General features: G+C 46.6%; 1 protein-coding gene across 9 annotated transcripts in view; it reads right to left on the reverse strand.

The window, feature by feature from the left end:
• Positions 1 to 21,808, reverse strand: part of Hel89B (histone acetyltransferase 1) — a 913,881-nt gene that overhangs the window by 288,742 nt on the left and 603,331 nt on the right. For all 9 annotated transcript variants that reach the window (XR_012888773.1, XR_012888774.1, XM_037419311.2 and 6 more), the window contains one exon: positions 10,169 to 10,327. Coding sequence is in view for 7 of the 9 variants with exons in the window: in XM_037419311.2 (XP_037275208.2) it covers positions 10,169 to 10,327 (159 nt within the window). In the remaining 2 variants the exon portion in view is untranslated. The remainder of the gene's footprint in view (positions 1 to 10,168; positions 10,328 to 21,808) is intronic.

A 21,808-nucleotide genomic window follows, 5' to 3' on the forward strand; every position in this document is an offset into this window, starting at 1 on the left:
CTGTACAGATCTCTGTAAAACTCCTCCGCTATTTTAACTATCCTATCCATATTGGTAGTTATTTTGCCTTCTTTGTCCCTTAGTGCATACATCCGATTTTTGCCTATCCCAAGTTTCCTCTTCAATGCTTTGACACTTCCTCCGTTTTTCAGAGCGTGTTCAATTCTCTCCATGTTATACCTTCTTACATCGCATACCTTACGTCTATTAATCAACTTTGAAAGCTCTGCCAGTTCTATTTTGTCTGTTGTACTTGACACTTTCATGATTTGACGCTTCTTAATTAGGTTCTTCGTTGCCTGGGAAAGCTTGCCAGTGTCCTGTCTAGCTACCCTGCCTCCGACTTCCACTGCACACTCCGTAATGATACTCGTCAGATTATCATTCATTGTATCTACGCTAAGATTGGTTTCCTCACTAAGAGCCGAGTACCTGTTCTGCAGCGACACTCTGAATTCCTGTACTTTCCCTCTCAGTGCTAGCTCATTGATTGGCTTCTTGCGTATCAGTTTCTGTCGTTCCTTCTTCAAGTCTAGGCGAATTCGAGACCGTACCATTTTATGGTCACTGCATCGTACCTGGCCAACCACTTCCACATCCTGCACGATTCCTGGGTGTGCACTCATTATAAAGTCTATTTCGTCCTTATTTTCGCCATTAGGGCTCTTTCATGTCCACTTACAGTTCCCTTGCATTCGGTATAAGGTATTCAAAATCCATAAATTATTGCGGTCTGCGAATTCTACTAGTAGCTCCCCTCTGGCATTTTTAGTACCGATGCCATAATCTCCGAAAGCCTGGTCTCCAGCCTGCTTCTTCCCTACCTTTGCATTAAAGTCGCCTATCACTATAGTATACTGTGTTTTTACTTTACTCATTGCGATTCCACGTCTTCATAGAAGCTTTCAACTGAAGCGTCATCATGGCTGGATGTAGGCGCATAAGCCTGTACTACCTTCATCTTGTATCTTTTATTCAGTTTAATTACGATACCTACCACCCTTTCATTATTGCTATAGTATTCCTCTATGTTGCCAGCTATGTTTATGTGAATTAGGAACCCCACTCCCAGTTCTCTTCTGTCTGCCAAGCCCCGATAGCAAAGGACGTGCCCATCCTGTAGCACCGTATAGGCCTCATCTGTCCTCCTAATCTCACTAAGCCCTATTATATCCCATTTAACACCCTCTAGATCCTCGAACAGTACAGCTAGACTTCCTTCACTAGATAAGGTTTTAGCGTAAAACGTTGCAAAGTTCAGGTTCCAATATATATATATATATATATATATATATATATATATATATATATATATATATATATATATATTAAAATAGAGGTGTTGTACGTCGAGAAAGGTTCAGACGCAGCTTGGCAAAATGTGCTTTATCAGGCAGGTCTGGCTAATGGCGAGCGGCGTGCGCGAGCTACTACTACAGCCACCAATCATCATCGTCTTCTTCATTGCCAGCAGAGCGTCCGTTATTCAGATTCATTACAATTACTCCCCGCGAAATAAGGAGCCATCCTGGCGACCTATGGACAAGTAAACACGAGAAGGTCGTAGCAGGGCTTAAGTCTCGAGACGTGGACGATTTCCTGGCCACAACGACGTTGGTCAGAAGATGGTTCCAGTGGCTCAATGAGGTAATTCACTGGTGACGTTTTTTGTAGCACACGATAAGGGCCGTGATACTTGGGGACCAACTTGGTAGAAAGGCCAGGTGTAGCAGAAGGGACATGCAGCCAGACGAGTGAACCTAGATCGTAGGAAGTAGTGTTATTTGATGCGTCATGGTGGTGCTTTTGGCGTCCTTGGTCTTGGGTTGTGAATGATCTTGCCAGTTGGCGGCATTCTGCAGCGTATGTAGCGGCTTGAGACAAAGTCGTGGACTCTGAAAGAATGGTGTTCATAGTGCAAGAAGGTTCGCATCCGTAAAGAAGGAAAAAAGGAGAGAACCCAGTAGTGCTTTGAATGGCGGTATTATAGGCGAACGTGATAAACGGAAGCACTCGGTCCCAATTGGAGTGGTCTGACGAGATATACATAGACAGCATGTCACCAAGGGTGCGGTTGAAGCGCTCTGTCATTCCATTGGTCTGGGGATGATAGGCGCTTGTAGTGCGGTGAACGACGTGGCACTCACGCAGCAATGCTGTGATGACGTCTGACAAGAATACGCGACCACGATCGTAACTCCCGAGGTGCTCCATGACGTAATAAGATGTTCTGAAGTACGAAAGTCGCAACGTCTTTTGCTTTAGACGAGGGAAAAGATGAAGTTTCGGCATACCGCCTGAGATGGTCGACGGCAACTATGATCCAGCGGTTACCGTCAGCAGTGTTGGGAAGGGGACCATAGACATCGATGCCGACGCGGTCGAAAGGTCGGGATGGGCATGGTAAGGGTAACAAGGTACCGCTACCGTGATAAGGGGGACTTTTTCGTCTCTGTCACGTCGAGCAGGCCCAAACGTATTGTCGTATAATACGGTACATGCCACGCCAGTCATATCGGAGACGTATGCGAGCATAAGTCTTCAGGAAACCTGCGTGGCCACATTGGGGGTCGTCATGAAACGTGGAACAAATTTTGGATCGCAGATGACGTAGAACCACGAGTAGCCACTGACGTCCACCGGGTGCGTAGTTGTGTCGGTACAGAACGTCGTCGTGAGTGGCGAAGTGCTCGACTTGCCGACGCAACGTACAAGAAGGGGGGGAAGCCGTCCGCCCAGCCAGGATGTCTAGAATCGAAGCAACCCAAGGGTCCTTGCGTAGCTCAGATAGCATGTCGGCGATGGTGACGGCAGTGGCATCACAGGTTAGACTTTCACAGCAGTCCGGGTAAGGGGGTAGGGGCGAACGCGATAGGGCGTCTGCGTCCGAATGTTTCCGGCCGGAGTGATAGACCATGCAAATATTGTATTCTTGGAGGCGTAATGCCCATCGGGCGAGGCGACCGCTTGGATCCTTCAGTGACGACAACCAGCAGAGGGCGTGGTGGTCCGTCACGACGTGAAAAGGGCGCCCGTACACGTAAGGTCGAAATTTCTATATCGCCCAAATAATGGTGAGGCATTCCTTTTCAGTGACGGAATAGTTGATTTCGTCTTTGGTAAGAGTTTGGCTTGCGTAGGCAACCACGTACTCTTGGAAGCCGTCTTTCTTCTGTGCAAGAATAGCGCCTAGCCCGACACCACTAGCGTCGGTGTGGATCTCTGTGGGTGCCGATGGGTCGTAGTGTCGCAGAATAGGCGGCGACGTGAGGAGGCGGCGCAGTTCTTTGAAAGAATCGTCACAGGTGGCAGACCAGGCTGAAAGGTCTCTAGAGCCGGCGAGGAGCTTGGTTAAAGGAGCGATGATCGTCGCGAAATTGCGGACGAAGCGCCGGAAGTAAGAGCACAGGCCTATGAAGCTTCGGAGCTCTTTCATGGTGGTCGGTTTGGGAAATGTTGAAACGGCTGTAAGTTTGGCAGGGTCAGAAAGAATGCCGTCTTTTGAAACCACGTAGCCAAGGATCGTAAGCTTTCGAGCGGTGAAATGACACTTTTTCAGATTCAATTGCAGCCCCACGGGAGAAATACACGCGATGACTTTCTCGAGGCGGGTTAAATGGGTTGCGAAATCAGTTGAAAAGACGACAATGTCATCTAAATAACAAAGGCTAACGTTCCATTTGAGGCCTCGAAGGATAGAGGCCATCATTCGCTCGAAAGTAGCTGGCGCGTTGCAGAGGCCGAAGGGCATGACTGTGAATTCGTAAAGCCCGTCGGGCATGATGAAAACTGTTTTCTCGCGATCGGCCTCTGCCATGGGTACCTGCCAGTATCCAGAGCGCAGATGTAAAGAAGAGAAAAATTCGGCTCCCTATAGGCAGTCCAAGGCATCGTCAATGCATGGCAGTGAATAGACATCCTTGCGCGTGATTCGGTTGAGATGTCGGTAGTCCACGCAAAACCTGATGGATCCGTCCTTCTTCTTCGCCAACACAACTGGAGAGGCCCAGGGACTGCTTGACGGTTCAATTATGCCACGTGTCAGCATGTCGTCAACCTGTTCATTGATGGCACGGCGTTCGGTAGTTGACACACGATATGGACGCTGCCGTAATGGTGTCTCTTGACCGGTATCTACACGGTGGACAACAGATGACACTTGACCTAAGGAAGGCTGATTGTGGTCAAACGAGGCTCGAAAACGCTGTAGGAGCTTGATCAGCTGTTCCTGCTGCCCAGGCGTGAGGTTGCAATCAATGGACTTGCGGAATACATCCATAGGTTCATTAGCGTCAGTTGCGGGTGTAATGGCACAAGTCGGTAAAAATGGCTTGTCTGGATAGATCGGGTCTTCGAAAATACAATTTAAGCTCTCGAGGCTTCCCAGACACTCGCCGCGTAGCAGAATGTACGGGCAAGAAGAAACGTTGCACGCATAAAGTAATGCCGAACCATTGGAAAAGTTGATGACGGCAAACGGGAGGATGATGGTTCGGTGTTGCACACTAGCTATAGTTGGTTGGAACAGGAGCGTCGAGTTAGTGGCAGCAGGGAAAAACACAGGCACTAGGACGGCAGACAACGGCGCGATGCGGACGTCAGCTGCGGCAAACACTTTCGAGGGACTGTGGTGGTCGATATCAAGGCACGGATTCGTCAACGTGAGTTTAGCACGAGCGCAGTCGACGAGGACCTGATGGGTAGAAAGGAAATCCCATCCTAGTATGACGTCGTAAGATGAACGTGGGAGAACAACAAAGTTGACGGCGTACCAAACATCTTGAATAAGAACGCGTGCTGTGCACTGAGCTGTCGGCGCGATGAAATGGGAGGTGGCTGTACGCAGAGCAAGATTCGTAAGCGCGTTGTAACTTTTCTCAAATCGCGACATAGTTTTTCACTAATTACAGAAACGACGGCACCTGTGTCGACAAGTGCACGTACAGCAACACCTTCTACTAGCACATCAATTTCGTTGGCCGGACAAAGAGGAGGTCTTAGAAAGTTCGACGACGACACAGTTCTTGCCTCCGGAACTGCGGCTGTCAGTTTTCCTCTCGAGCGGAGTTCGTGCGTCGAAGCATCGCAGAAACAGATCGGCGACGGGGTGGTAATGACCGGCGAGAATCGACAGGGTGACGTGGGGACAATGAGTCGGTGATAGGAGAAGATGGTCGCTGGGGATTCTGGGCAGCCTGGTGATTTGCAGAATTACCATGGTCTGGAGGCTGGAAGTTGCGACGGCGACATTAGCGTGCTATATGTCCCCCGACACCGCATGCGAAACAGATGGGTTGATTATCCAAGGTGCGCCATGGGTTAACGACAGCAGGTGCAGGGGGCGAAACGGGATGGGGCGCCATGTATGTAGGCAGTGTCGTAGGGTAGGAGGACCCGGTGCCCCGGTATGCGCCAGAGACAGGTGGGGCTGGAGGTCTAGCAACGACGACAGCGTAGGTCAGCGGCGTAGGGACAGATGGCGATGGAGGCAGTGCCTGCGTGACCTGTGTCTCAATGACCTGGCGTAGACGTGGGTCTAACGGGGTCACTGGCGCAGATGCTTCGGCCACAAGAGAAAGCTGACGCGCAACTTTTTCACGAATGAATTGTTTGATGTGGGGCAGTAAGACGGTGTGCTCAGCAGCGACGTCGTGCACGAGGGCGGAAACTTCAGCCGTATCTTCAGTGGCCCTGCGCGTCGAGACACGCTGCTTACGCAACTCGTCGTACTCCTGACAGAGCTGGAGAACATCGGTGACGGTCTGCGGATTCCTAGCGACGAGCATCTGGAAGGTATCGATGTCAACTCCTTTGATGATGTGCTTGAGTTTGTGGCATTCGGTTAGAGATTCATAGACGCGCTTGCAAAGAGACAAGACATCTTCAATGTAACTTGTAAAGGTCTCGTCCCTCCGCTGGACTCGACTACGGAGACGCTGTTCCGCGCGATGCCGGCGCACGGCGGGACGACCGAAGACCGCGGCGATGGTGGTCTTGAAGGTGGACCAGTTGGTGACTTCGCCTTCGTGGTTATAGATCCAGAGGCTGGCCACATCAGTGAGGTAAAAGCGCAGGTTTGTGAGCTGGTCGCAGGCGTTCCGCATGTTGGAAGCGCTTACGATTTCGTACTCGACGAGCCAGTCCTCGACGTCTTGTTCGTCGTTGCCCCGAAAAATTGGTGGGTCGCGTTGCCGAGGCACGCCAGTACAGTAGACTGTCGTTGGTAAGGCAGCTTGAGAAAGGCCAGGAGCAGTCATGGTGAACGGTGAGGGTAGCGTCCGATTGCGAAGTTCCAGGTTGATGGGAACCCCGGCTCCTCCACCACTTAAAATAGAGGTGTTGTACACCGAGAAAGGTTCAGATGCAGCTTCGCAAAATGTGCTTTATCAGGCAGGTCTGGCTAATGGCGAGCGGCATGCGCGAGCTACTACTACAGCCACCGATCATCATCGTCTTCTTCATTGCCAGCAGAGCGTTCGTTATTCAGATTCATTACAATATATATATATATATATATAATGAATATATAGAAGGGCCTGTCAATGTTCATGTTGGCTGTCCTAGAGGGATGTCGAGCTAACGTACTAATTTGTTATCTTTGTACATCTGATGTACTGTACATTCGTGGATATTTGAAGAATGTCCGGAATATCCTAAATGTAAGTTACCGAATATCCACGGTTACTTGGGTCCAGTAGCGGTTTTCGTGCTGTCATTTATATAAACGCGAAGCAGAGGTTAGTAGCACACAAAGTTTTCGAGCAGTCTCATTATGCCTTGAGATACACGCACCAGCTATACTTCATTTCATACATAAGGTGCAACACTGTGGAGGCTATGCAAGAAGTTCGGTCAGCAAGGTGTGTGACTACACGCGCCTCGTGCTTGGCTTTTGTTGTTGTAAACGCTCGTGCGAGACAAGCACAAGCGCAAGAGATGAAGCATGCATTCATTGCAAAAAATCTCGCTAGTCTCCACAGTGTTGCACCTGATGTATGAAGTGGAGTATAGGGAACCTACATGAACACTTTTTTAGGGTGGAGACATATAAAAAAGTGCCTTAAAAAAAACTCAGCCAAGCTCAGTAGGCAATCGGGCATGCTGTTGCCAGCTTTCACCAAACTTAGCATAATTTTTTGTGAGCTGCCATTTTGGCGCCAGCCGTTTTATTCCCCCCCTCATCCGCTACTCGCGATCTGCAAAATTACTAGGGACTTGCAGTGTATTTTCAAAGGCCTTCTTTTATGACTAAAACCTTATTAAGGCAAAAGCTTTCGATACATCAGGCGTGAAGTGTCAGTGGCGTCCAGCGTCAGCATCTAGTGTCAACACAAAGTATTAGATGCATCAAGTGGTAAATGTAATCGTCGGTGGCATCGTCCAGCATCGGCATCAACACGTTACCAACGCCTACCGTTACATGCATCAAGCTCGATCGAACGTAACTGTCGGTAGTGTACAGCATCGGAGTCAACACGTTACATGCATCAAGCTTGAAACGTAACCGTTGGTAGCGTCGTCCAGCTTCGGCGTCAACACTAATCCTTCGGTGCATCAAGCGTGAAATGTAACCATTGGTAGAGCACAGCATCGGCATCAACACATTACATGCAAAGCTCGAAACATAACTGTCGGTGGTGTCGTCCAGTGTCAGCACCAACACTTTACAAGCGTCAAGACCGTCCGTGCATCTGTTTGTGCGTTCGTCCGTCAGCTTCGCCCCACTTGTCATCATTCACCTCGTGGATATGCTGTGATTTTCTCGTGCTACCTGGGACTTTGATGTATCTAATGCTTCGTGGTGATGCCGACGTTGAACGACACCGGTGGTTACTTTTACGCTTGATGCATCTACTGTTTCGTGTTGACGCTGACGCTGGATGCCACTGACGAACACATTTCAAGCTGGATGCACCTAACGCTTCGTGTTGACGTTAATGCTGGACGCCACGGACGGACTAAATTCATGCTTGATGAATCTACTGTTTCGTGTTGACACCGACGCCGGGCCGTATTCTTCGAGATGAAAGGAGCCATGTGTACTCACAGTGCGGGCTACAATATGGCGCGGTAGCACAGCATCCTCGTCTGGCAATATTGTGTTTTGGGGGGCGCAGCAGCGTTGGCGGCATTTAGTGAATCAAAGGCTGGCACCTTAAAACAGGCGGTCATGTAGGCTCTCTAGCACCAGAGACCATGCCCTTCAAGCAATGCAGCCTCCCGCCCCGCAAAACAAGGCAATTAATGCAATGCCATGATGTTAACTTTTTTTTTTTTTTTCAATCGCCAGCTATTGACTCTGCCAAGCGAGAAGAGGCGGATGTGTAACAAGGCGTAGCGGCTTCACAGTGGGCTTCCTTATTACACCAGAGCCGCCAGCATTGGCCTCATTACGGAAACCGCCTATTAAAGCCAAATTGTGGCTGCTCCGAATAAGAGGCATGCTTTTATTGATGAGATGACATTAAAAAAAAGCTCATGAAAATTTTTAATTCGGACCCTAGTATTTTCGAGCATTCTCTTAAGGGAGTTTTTACCGCAACAGCGATTACAAACACAGACGTGCTGGTGGAAGGAATTACAAAAAGCACTTTTGAAAAAAAGATTCATGAATAAATTATAATAAAGAAAAAGTGTGAACACATTCCCACAGTTCAGGTGGTCTCCTGTGGATGCGAAGCACGGGAAATGAGATCACCCGCGATGTCCAGAAGTAGACATGGCACACACTCTGACGATGCGGACCCGTGCAATTGTTGGTAAAGATTGCTTTAATTACGTGCCATGCAACTCCCCAAACGAGCTATCAGCAGCATTTCTGAAATGGACGACGCCCGTCGATGAATTTGACGCCTGTCGAACAGTTTCACGATACAGATTGGAATAGATGTCACGAGCTCATGCGGACAGAGCGTTTCACCGTTAAGCGGACTTGCACAACAGAAGTTGCGGCGGCACCAATCATGGAATCTTGGATTACTTAGAATGCACAGGCGACCCCTGTTTTTTCAGCGGAATAATTGTAGGTACGTGATAGTGATTTTGGTGGCTCCGAGAACAAGGTGCAAACATCTTGACGTACCAGCGTGGCAATAGCCAATGATAGAAGCCCCCATATGTGACTTTGGTGCAGTTTGGTGAAATTTTCGGTGGTATTGTTGCGATGTTGCAGTTATTACTATATTGAAGCGAGGGAGAAAGAAGAGGACGACATTGGCTGGGGATCAGCAACCAACATTATTATCAGAATGGCGCAGTAAATCTGACTTAGTGCAGTTGGCGTAGGAGTGGCATTACTGGGTTCAGTATTCTGAAATTCGTAGTAGTGAAATATTTTTACATTAAACTGACGGACATCTCGAGGGGAATTATTCAAATAGTTGTTAATATAGTTGTTATTCTGAAAAAACCATTGATCTGAGGTTTGCCATAACAAGAACTGACTATACACAGTTACATGCTAAACAGTCACGAGCAGGGGGAGCATGAATGGCGTTCCTCCGAAATTTACATGTCATGCCATTTGCGTCACTTCTCGAACGCAGAGGAAACCTGTTTACTTATAGTGCCATTCGAACATCGCGGTGTCAAAAAAACAAAGCACGACCCCGGCACAAACGTGTGACGTGCACCCGCAACGTGCGTACACCCAACATCCCAGGTGCATTTTTATTGTCAGGTTTGTCGTAGAAAACTTTGTTGGACACCTGCTGCGCAGGGCACAATCGGCTGGTACGCTAGCTACACGGCCGGTCTTAAATTTGGTCGAGCATGCGCTGGAGCATGGAAACTGAGTAGGTAGATGAGACCTCACCTACAATCAGTGGACATTCGTTACTAGAAAAAAACCGTCAGCATTTCACAGCCAAAAACAGAAACAGTGTCCCTTGCAGAGAGCAAAGTTCTCGAATAGAGGCTCTGTGATCCTGCCAATGAATTGAAAGCCAGCAACAGTTAGACAGCGAGTTTTTTAATGCTATCATGTGACATTTTTGCTGTTATACCTCCCATGACTTCTTTTTTTTCTTAAGTAACAAGCCCTCCCCCCCAATTAGAGTCAGCTTTTCTGAAGAAAGGTGGGTTCATTAAGTGAGCAAATAGAGCGAATCACTTTGTGCAAGAAACCATCTCTGTGCACTAATAATGAAGTGTTCAACAAATGTCTTGCCTGTTGATAGGAGCGCAGCTGCGCATTGATGGGTACACAGAGTTCATAGTTGTCGGCGTGCCGTGCATCCATCAGCTGCTCCAAGAAATGGCGCTCACTTGCTCGGCGCTCACACAGGTCTGCCGACAAGGGTTCTCCGGCTTTGTCAATGACTCCACTCTGCAAACAGCACAAGAAATGCACAAACTGTCAATGCCACTTCAGGTGCACCAAACTGCAACAAAAGTGGCAAAGCACACAGTGGAACCCCAAACTCTGTGGCCCCTAATTTTTTTAAGAATTGATTAGTATAGTTTGGGTTAATTTCTCCTTGACTGATATGTGGGGTTTAATATTCTGAAACCACCATATGATTATGAGACACACCGTACTGGAGAGCTTTGGTAATTTCGACCACCTGGGATTATGTAACATGCACCCAAATCTGAGCACATGGGCCTACAGCATTTCCACTTCCATTGAAAATGCAGCCTCCGCAGCCGGGCTTCAATACTGCGACCTGTGAATCAGCAGCCAAGTACCTTAGCCACTAGACCACCGTGGCGGGGTGGGCTAATATCGCTTAGAGACTAGGAAAACATGATGCAAAGTTATGCAGATCTTTTTTCATGATGCAACCCATGACGAAAATTTCAAATAAACAGTAAGCACAAGATATGGTGCACACTTTTGGCAAGATTCATCTGCTTTTTGTTGTTTTCTGTTTCCTTGTGATCAAGGCCCACAATGAACTGGGAAAGCTTGTCAATACCAGATTGCATTATACGTTTTTATGAACAACTCATTGTTTCTCTCCTTGTACAAGCCAATGTCCTTTAAAAGCAATTCGATATTATTATAGAGCTTTCAACTCATATCAGATAGCGTGACAGCAGAACTGGGCTCTTACTGGTACTTTTACAGCGAATGAAATAGAATATTACTTTTCTAACTTCCAGAAGAATTCAGCACACAATCACAAGCTGTCACGACATTGGTGAGTGAAGCTGTGTTGGCTGCGGTTCGTGCGGCATTAAGTGGTCTTACTCTGCATAAGGTGTTAAGTGTAGCGCTATCAGTAAATCTTGCGAGAATAATTGTCATTTTATTACCGAGCACAGCCATTTCATAGTCTTGGATAATATTGCAACGAAGATGCGGGTGAATATGGGGGGCAGAAAAAGAAGAAGAGTAGTGAAGCCGGCGCTTGTAGTGTGTGGTTGATTGAACCGGACTGGGCTTGTCTTGCGCAAGTACGCTGCTTTTTTTCCACGACATTTCACCTCACCAGTAAATAAACCCATTCATTTGCAATAGTTTGGTGGAAGATGCTTGGTGCATCGATTTGGACGACCCCGCTCTACCAATTTCGCAACGGAGCAGATGCTTGGCAGGCTTGCCATCGCAGCTGCCAGACATACAAAACTTAGGAGAATGCCATAACAACCTCGCCGCTGATGAGCAACGTTCTCCTCCTACAGGACAAGCTGGTTACAGCACGCCGTAACGTCAACCAAGCGCCTTCTCAGAGCAGCCAGATGACGATGTGGAAGACTGGCTCAAACACCACCAAAGAGTAAGTCGTAGCAACTGCTGGAGCACTACTAAGCAGCTTGAGAACGAGGTGTTTGTTCTCGTCGGCACCGCGTCTCTCTGGTTTGACAACCATGAGAGTGCATTAACAACATGAGACATTTTTACGGACGAATTGAAGAAGTGTTTTGGGGAGTCGACTGCTAAGGTCAAGCAGGCTGAGCAAACGCTTTCGCGCAGAGCTTAGTTACCTGGCGAAACTTGCACCACCTACATTGAGGCTGTTTCGAAACTTTGTTGAATAGTGAGTGCCACCATGCCTGACAAAGATAAGGTAGGTCATCTCCTCAAAGGAATCGCAAGAGACGTATACAATTTCCTCATCCTGAAAGAAAACCTACACACACCTTCTGACCTAAGGAGACACTGCCGCGTGTTTGAAGCGCTGAAATGAAGGAGAGTCCTTCCGAAATATGGGCGTCTAGACGATTGCAAATGTCAACCTTCCATGTCAACCTTCCATGTCAACAAATCAACTTGCTAATAACTTTATTTGAAAAAAGCCCCTTTTTTATAACCATGCACACATGTGTACAGTTACAGTTCTGCAGGACATGGGCGAATAATAATATGCAAAGGGCTCGTAAACCACTCAGAGGTCGAAATTCAGTTGTGGTGGAGAAATTGTGCATGAGTGTACAATGAACACACAGCCGTGAGAATCAGCCCGTGCAATTATATAGCGGAGTTATATGCATTTGATTATCGAAACCGCGATGATCCCTCCTTTTGCTCTCTCCTGCGCTACCCTTCATGGTATGCGCTCCCAAAATCGCTTTGCCCTCTCGCTGAGCGCCCCTACCGATCTTGCGTGGCATACTTCATCGCTGTTTGAAACACTGTCTACTTCCGGTAACCACGACTTCGTCCCTCTTTTGACTCTGTCAACTGCCTGTTTGTTGGGGAACCGCGGCTGCCATTCCAGCCCGTGCTTATATGAATCGTACCAGTATGTACCCTGCGTTGCATGTACGCCTTCAAAGGGTTACTAACATGAAGGACCCATACGCAGTGCAGGAGCAACATGACGAACAACAAAAAGCAGTGCAGACAGCTGCTTGAAGACTATCCGGAAGTCTTAGGTTCTTGCTCAACCAGTCACAGCATATTTGTGGCTAGCGTGGATATCTGAACGGCGCGTTGCAGATATTTGAACGGCGCGTCTTGTATAGGGTCATGCAGAAGTCCAAAAGGCCCGGAAAGATGAAGGCATTGCTTCTTGAAATTTGTGGTGCGCCAACAGCTCATAGTGCTGCCTCGTGTAGAATCCTTGATCACAACGGCATTCTTCACACGATGTGCGTATTTACTTGAAATGTCTGAAAAAATATCAGAGCTCGTTTAGGAGCCCTTTCAATTTTAAGATATCATGAAAGCAAAACACACAAAATTACAAGGCAGAAGTTTGTATGGTTGGGTGGTAAACTGCGAAAAACTATTTAAACTTTTTTACATTCAAGTCAAGCAGCCAAGACTTTGGCCAGGATAACATGCAGCTAGTCAAGTGCTACATACGCATCAAGTAAGGCATCTCAGTCTTCAATACTAATCCTGACTTCAACCGCACCTGCAAGGAAAGTCGTCCCTCAGTATCCTCTACCTGTGCTGCGCTTGAGAATGACGCAAGCCTGGGTGAAAAAACTTCTTTAGCTGCTGACGAGCTCTGCCATCTATTGGAATTCTGCCAGTCCAGTACGCACTTCTTCTACAAGTGAACTGTTTTCAGGGAGAACAGTGGAACCACAATGGAAGCCTCCATATTTGTCACAACGGTCAACCTGACCATGGAGCATATAGAATGAAAACACTCAGCTCTTTTTTGCCATGGCCCAAGCTCTTTTTTCATTACATGGACGATTGTTTTTGCGTAATGACGATATCTGAAATTGTAAACTTAAGACAGTACTTAAATTCCATGCACCCAGCCATACAATTTACGGCCAAGTGTGAAAGCGGCCGTAGCCTGCCCTTTCTCGAGGTACACGTGTCAAGACTGTCTTGGAGTTCTCCATTCGCAGGAAACTGACATGCACCGGCTGATACCTTCAATATGGTTCATCTTGTCCCGCCACACACAAGGACACGGTTGAGGCCACGTTACTTCAGAGAGCCAAGAACACATGTTCCGATGACACGTAGTGCAGGAAAGAAGAGGCTTGCGTGATTGCGGACCTCAGAAAAAATGCACACCCAAAAAAACTTCATTCAGTCTGTGACCCGTCGCGTAGAGCAAGAGAGGCTACACAAACCCCAATCAGCATTAATTGGCAGCTCCCTGAAATACGTACCGGTCCCATATGTCAAAGAAACCAGAAAGGCGATGGCCCGGATCGTAAAAAAAGAAGAGGTGCGCCTTCATGCATGCTGGGCTGCCTCCTCCCCCTCCTTGAAAGGCCACCCAACAATTCACAAAGATGCTGGCGTCGTTTACAAAATTCTGCGCGTCGAGTGCCCCTCCTTGTATATTACGGAGACAAAAAACCTACTGAAACAACTCGAACAACACATCTACAACGTCTGGAAGTTGAACAAAGAGCGCAGCGCTGTCGCCAAACGTTGTGAGACGTTTGACCATAAGATGAATTTCAACAAAATGACCACCTTGGAAAGCGAGACTAACTGGAGGAGAAGATTACTACTGTAGTACTCGAGTCATGCATATACAGCGAACGGCCCAAAACATCAATCGTTCCTTTCCAACCCTTCCGCCGGTGTATGCACACGGACTACGCTTCGCAGCAAAACATAGGGTCATCAACTGCGGCCCGAGTGCTTTTAAGGAGGGACACGGGTCTTGGCGACGAAAAAACGGCAAAAAAATCGATTTTTCAGTTTGGTGATTTTCGTTATCTTCATATCACCCCGCACCTGCCAGCAAAAAATTAATTCCAAAGGACACGTCCTTGAGCCAAAAAATGTAGTGTTTATTCCTCCCAGCACTTGGTTTCGCTTACGAAATCGCCGAAAACAGCCCCCTTTTGCGTTGCTAGGATCGCGCTAACCCACGGAAGAAGTTCCTCCGTGCGCTAACCACTCGTCGAATTGCGGATATCTTAGTCTCGTTTGAAAGAGCTTCTGTTGAGCTCGCTTTCCGGCCAGGAACGAACCTTCAATGCTGCAGCCTGTCTGTGCTACCAGGCAAAAACAAGCGACAAAACCGTGCGGTATCATTGGTCCATAGCAGTCAGGTGAGTGAACAGCAGCTTGTGATTGGAGCTCGGGGACTAACAACACGAGTGATCAGGCGCACGCAATCTCAAACACGCGCATTGTCACCGCTATTTCGAAAGTTTTGTAGTTTTGCGATCGAAATCGAGATGCCGAACCATGCTCGAAAGTTCCGTACACTTCACAAATTCGGCAAGTGATAGAAAAAATGTGCTATGCAGCCCAAGGAGTCATCGCAACCAGCGCAAACTACATCGGCACAGCCAAGCGGGACAGGAGACCGGTAGTCACTGCGATGCAGCAGCCCGACACAAAGGTAGTCTTCGATCGCTACAACTTCTACCAGTGGCGACACGCGCTCAGAGTGCCATAAATCATCGCCACTGCTGACGAAGATGTCTGCAGACCTCGGTGGAAGAGCGCTACAGATTCCTCGACGAAGCGGCGTTGCAACACAAGCGATCGCGACGGCGACCACGGTGCCATCAGAATCAGCTGATTGCGGTGATACTTCAACAAGGCGCCAGGAAACAATGCCGCCGCTTGTGATTAAGACAGCAGAGAATGCTGCTGCAGCAGATCTCGCAGCGAAAGAAAGCGTGGCGGCAACTGTGACCGCTGCCTGCAGTACTTCAAGTATGCCCGATTGAGCTGCGAGGATAGACACGACATTTTTGACATTGACTGACCGAGAACTCATTGAGCGTCGCACCTAGCAAAAAGCAGCAGAATTTTCCTCATTCTCGGCAACTGATCACAAAATGAGTGTTCTCGCGAGTCAGCGCGGCACCGAAAGTTCATCGGCCCTGACGTATACCATGGTTGACCTCTATATCATGAACAGTTTGCTAAACGAACATTCTGCTTGCCGAGTGTGCCGTGGTCAGTTGACCATCGAACACGACGGGCATGAATACGGCGTAGCCGTTAAGCTGAAGCTTCACTGCTGCAACTGCGGAGAAGTTGGTTCGAAATGGAGCTCGCGACGGGTTGGTGGCAGCAGTAACTGCAACCCATTCGAAATTAACGTTCGCACGGCACGTGCTGTTCAGAGCACTGGGAATAGTCAGACAGCTCTGAATGACATCTTTGCCGCTATCGGTGTTTCACATCGGGGCCTTCACACGAAAACGTACAAAAAGTACTTAAAAATGAATCTTCATCCAGCAGCAACGAGAGCTTGTGCCGAACATTTGACTAAGCGTTCCACAGTGGTAAAGTGCCTCTACAAGGACCTCCATTTCGGCAACCCCGGAAATATTGCCGGCTCTTTTGATGGAAGCTGGCACACAAGAGGACACACCTCTCACATCGGACTAGCCATTGTGATAGAAGTTTTTTCAGGTTATGTGCTAGACTATGTTGTGCTTTCTAATTTTTGCCTCGGCTGTGAATGTGGCCCAAAACACGAGAGCCCAGAATACTCTGGAAATCCAAACATTTATGCCAGAAAAATACCTCATGCAAGGCTGGAAAAATGGAAGTAGAGGCAGCAATGAATTTATTTCAGCGCTCCCTTTCGCTTCATGGCCTCAGGTACACCGCCATGCTTTGTGATGGTGACATCCGGTCGTACAGTGCGGTCAAAAAAGCCAAGGTGTACGGTTTCATAAATGTTGAAAAAGAAGATTGCTTGAACAATGTGCAGAAACGCATGGGAACGCCGCTTCGGAACCTCGTGCAGAAGCACAAAGAGGACAGCAGCGAGCGCATCAGTGGCAAGGGCCGCCTCACGGGTGACCTTATCACAAAATTGACAAGTTATTATGGCTGGGCTTTAAAATCCCATTCTGGGAATGTGGATAAGATGCACAAGGCTGTGTGGGCTACGTATCATTATGTGACATCCACTGGCGACAAATCAAACCACAGCTTCTGTACAAACGGCCCCGAGTCTTGGTGCGAGCATAATCCAGCTATGGCAAGAAATGAGCCCATCCCAAAAAGCAAGTACAATTTGGCAGAGGCTGTGAGCAATGCATTGCGTCCTGTTTATGAACGCTTGTCCGACAAGAACCTCCTGCAGAGATGCACCTGAGGGAAGACGCAGAATGTGAATGAGGCCTTGCATTTGGTCATTTGGAGCCTCTCACTGAAGGACAAGAACGCGTCATTGTTAGCTGTTATGCATTTCAACTTAGGAAACAAGGAATCTAGTTCGCTTATTCTGCGTGAACTGCAGCTAGATCAAACACGCACAGGTAACCTGCAAGCGGTTGAGAAAGACTATCACCGTGCTGTCGGCTCGGAGAGGAAACGTGCATCTTCAGCGGCGTTCCAGGCAGCCGCAAAGAAGCACAAGCAAGAGCCTGATTCAGATTACTCCGCAGGGGCTTTCTGAGTGATTATGAATACAAGTGCTGTGGCTTTCATGCATGAAATTTTCATTTTCACAACTTTTTCAGTTTTTTGCATTTTTCTCAAATACAGATTTATGCAAGTTTTGAATTTTGGGATGAGCACTGTGTCGCTAATACTAATTCAATTTTCTTGATTTTTTTTTTTTGTTTAGATGCTAGGGTACTGAAGTGTGCAAGAAAACCTTGATCAAATGTTTGAAGACATTGTAAATCTTTGAAACTTTCCATAAATCACCAGTGAAAATTCAAAGATAAGAGACCGCGACTTAAAAACTTCATAACTTTGGATAAAATTTAGATACTAGCATGAAATTGCATATTTGCACTATTTGAATATGCAGCAATATACAGTTCAATTAGACCTCTTTTGATGCATTACTTTTTATGCAAGTCACATCCCGAATTCATCAAATAAGAATAGTTGTAACTTTTTTTAGATTAATGTAAAGAAGATGTAATTACATATTTTCGATCAGTGTACAAAGCCGAATATTCTCTGAAAAAATCATGCCTCTAGGCCTAATACTAATATACTTTACTATCGGGTTCCATGTCCCCCTTTAAGATGCCGCTGCAATGTAGCCACAGTCCTCCCCAAGGAAGGAGCCAAGTCGGTTCAAAAACATTGGGTTTTCACGTGTCTTCACATACTTTACCTTGGTTGGAGTTAAAATACTTTTTCCCACATCTTGTTTAACACTGATAAAATACGCGTTCAAAAGTTGATGTGCCACAGTGTTTTTCGCTCCTCCCAAGAATGCGAATATTGTTTCAGAATGAACTAACTAGGCCAACAACACTTTCTAGTATGTTCCGTTCGGGGACGTCATGACCGCGAGGTCATAGTGTCCAGTTGTAGTGAAAACACCACAACCTTGTTAGTTCATTTTTGGGATTTGTTTAGAGTACTTTTTGTAAAATTGTTCACTATTGGTTGTTACTTTAATGAGTGTTGTTTTCTTGTTTGTGATTAATGTTTGCAGAGCCTCCCAGTATCCTCTCAATCTATCATCAAAGCACATAAAATCTGTGACCACCATTGACGAACCTCTGCCAAAGTGCAGAGATAGATAGAATGAACGAGGAGAAGGTTTTTTTGACAATGCTCAAAACAAGCACAATAAGCAGGCTATACTAAAGGAACAGCAGCATGAAAGGCAACTGCTTGAATGTCAGTTTAGACTAGTTATGTTCCGCAAGACGACCAGAGTGTTACATGGGCATCCAGTCACCCACAAATGTCCTAATCCAAAAAATTGTAAGAAAGAAAAGATGAAAGGTTGCGATGAAAAATCCGGGATTATTTATGAGCTGTCAGCTTATAAGTTATTTATTTATTTCAAAAGGACCCTAAAAGGCCCTCATAATGAGAGTATTACATTGGAGGGATAGACATAATTTTGTTAAGCATTTCAGAAGTTGGATTTTTTTTTCCGTAAAAGAAACAGAGAAAAGCAAATGTAACAAAACCATTTTCAAATACAAACATAAGGATACAGCAACCAGGTTCACCAGAAAGCCACCTCAAATGACAAGAAAAGGAAAATAACATACTATGATTAGGTGGTAAGTTGAGCATGAAGAAGATCCTGAAATTTGCTAAGATTGTGTTCCATGGCAATGTCTGATGGTAATGTGTTCCACTCGGTTATTGTGCATGGCAAAAATGAATTAGCATAATGTGAAGACTGGCAGTTTATATGTATGTCGTGATCATATGCATTATCACGACGGGAGAAGAGAGCTAGTGGTGACTGAAACAATTCATCTTGAAGAGAATGATCATGATAAAGTTTATGAAACAGTGTTAATCGAGAAATTTTTGGCTAACTGCTAGGTTCATCAACCAAGCTTTCTTTTTTAATGAGGTCACGCTACTGTAATGTGAATAATCAGAAAAAAATTATTGTACTGCACAGTTCAGCAGGGCTTCTATAATATTGATAATATATATTTGTTGTTGGCCCCAGATGAACCCTGAGCAACAAGAATATATCAGCGACCTCGTTTTCAGAAGCTGCAGCAGAACCGGCAGCAGTTTGACTATGAATACCCTTGACAACAGAAAATTAGAGCTGTTCAACGAAACTCGCATTGTACGATACATTTTCGCCTAACTATTCTTGTGTTAGAAAGGCTCGTTGTGTTGAGTACCTGTTCACTTGAACTGGATGGCCATTTGCGTTAAGATGGTTAGCAATTTTGTGGCATTCAATGCCATTAACCAGTCTGAACACCATGCTTTTACGGCATCTAAATCAGTCTGTAAAAATTGGCAATCTGATTGACATGTTACTCGTCGGTAAAGCACACAATGAACGGCAAATAATCTGACTAGTGACGTCACGCAACTGGGTAAATCAATATATATTAGAAAAAATAAAGGTCCAAGCACACTGCTCTGAGGAACTCCAGACGATACATCAGCAAAACATGAGTCAGAGCCGTTAATTGATGCAAACTGAATCGTGAAGAGAGAAAGTTTGACTAAGAATATCCTTGACAACAGAAAATGAGAGCTGTTCTACGAAACCCGCTTTGTATGATCCATTTTCGTTGTTAAAAAGGCTCGTAGTGTTGAGTACCTGTTCACTTGAATTAGATGACCATTTGGTATGGTCATACATGTGGTTGATTCATGGTAAGTTTGACTGGAGATTGATGCCAAGGTATTTGTATGTGGTGGCGAGTTCAATGGTACTGTTATCAAGGGAGTAGGTAGTTGGTATGCATTGCTTATTAGTAAAAGACATGAGGTTAGTTTTTGAAATGTTCAATGGCATTAACCAGTCTGAACACCATGCTTTTACTGCATCTAAATCGGTCTGTAAAAATTGGAAATCTGATTGACGTGTTACTCGTCTGTTAAGCACACAATCAACAGCAAATAATTCAACTTGTGACGTTACGCAACTGGGTAAATCATTAATGTATATTAGAAAAAGTAAAGGTCCAAGCACACTGCTCTGAGGAACTCCAGATGATACATCAACAAAACATGAGTCAGAATCGTTAATCAATGCAAACTGAATTCATGAAGAGAGAAAATTTGTGATCCATGCGATTATTTGAAAGTGAATGTTAAGTCGGGAAAGTTTGAGCTACATCCTCTAGTGTGGAACGCGATCAAATGCCTTTGAAAAATAAAAAAATATGGTGTAAACTCGAAAACCGGCGTCTATCAGTTCATGATCGTCGTTAATAAAGCCGGCGAGTTGGGTGTCGCATGAGTTGCCCCTGCGAAAACCGTGCTGGTGGTTTAAAATAATGCCTAAAGAAGTGCCGCTTCCGGGCTCGCCAACTTACTATACTTGGTCACGTTGTGCCAAAGGATGGAATCTGCCCCGACCCGGACAAACTTCGAGCCGTAGCCAACTTTCCGAAGCCGACTTCACTCAAAGAACTTAGGAGCTTCATCGGCTTGTGCTCGTATTTTCGCCGTTTCGTACACAACTTTGCATCAATAATAGCCCCACTTACACAACTACTGAATGGTCCAGCTAATCTTTCTAACTGGACCCCGGCATGTGACGAAGCCTTCCTTGCACTGCGCCGCCTGCTTACGTCAGCACCCATTTTATGCCATTACGATCCAAGTGCCCCCACTGAAGTGCACACAGACGCCAGCGACGTTAGTCTGGGAGCCGTACTCGCGCAACGAAAGCCCGGTATTCCAGAGTACGTCGTCGCATATGCAAGCCGCGCACTCACGAAAGCGAAAATGAACTACTCTGTAACTGAAAAAGAATGCCTCCCAATCGTTTGGGCATCGAGCAAGTTTCGTCCTTACTTGTACGGACAGAGTTTCGACGTTGTGACAGACCACTACGCACTTTGTTGGTTGGCGTCGCTAAAAGATCCTTCAAGTCGCCTTGGACGTTGGGCTCTTCGCCTACAAGAATTCGACATTCGTGTCGTCTACCGCTCAGGATGAAAACACTCTGATGCGGACGCCCTCTCACGATCACCAGTGAGATCCAGCGCAGACCTGCATTCGGATGCCAACTTTCCCATCGCTCCCATTTCCGTCTCAAGCATATCGTCTGAACAGCCGAAAGACCCGTGAATAAAATCTCTCCTCAACATTGTTCCCGACTCCTCATCGTCTGCGTACCCACGAGCTCTTCGCCGCCAAGCCACACATTTCGATATGGGATGCGCAACTATACCGCAGAAACTACCATGCGGATGGCCGTAAATGGCTCTTGGTTATACCACGCCACATGCGATCTGATATCTGTGCGTATTTTCATGCCAACCCACAACATGCTCATGCTGGTGTGTTAAAAACATATCACCGGATCCGCCAGCGTTACTACTGGTGTGGTATGTACACCTTTGTACAAAAATACATTCGGTCCTGTTCATTATGCCAACGACGAAAGACAGCGGCCCATTCACCCGGATTATTACAGCCTCTACCGTGTCCGGCACGCCCTTTCGACCGCGTTGGAATCGATTTATATGGTCCCTTCTGTACACTGCCACTGGAAATCAATGGATCATTGTCGCGGTCGACCATCTGACGAGGTATGCTGAA

The sequence above is a fragment of the Rhipicephalus microplus genome, unplaced genomic scaffold (assembly GCF_043290135.1).
Source record: "Rhipicephalus microplus isolate Deutch F79 unplaced genomic scaffold, USDA_Rmic scaffold_16, whole genome shotgun sequence".
In the NCBI taxonomy this organism is placed as follows: domain Eukaryota; kingdom Metazoa; phylum Arthropoda; class Arachnida; order Ixodida; family Ixodidae; genus Rhipicephalus; species Rhipicephalus microplus.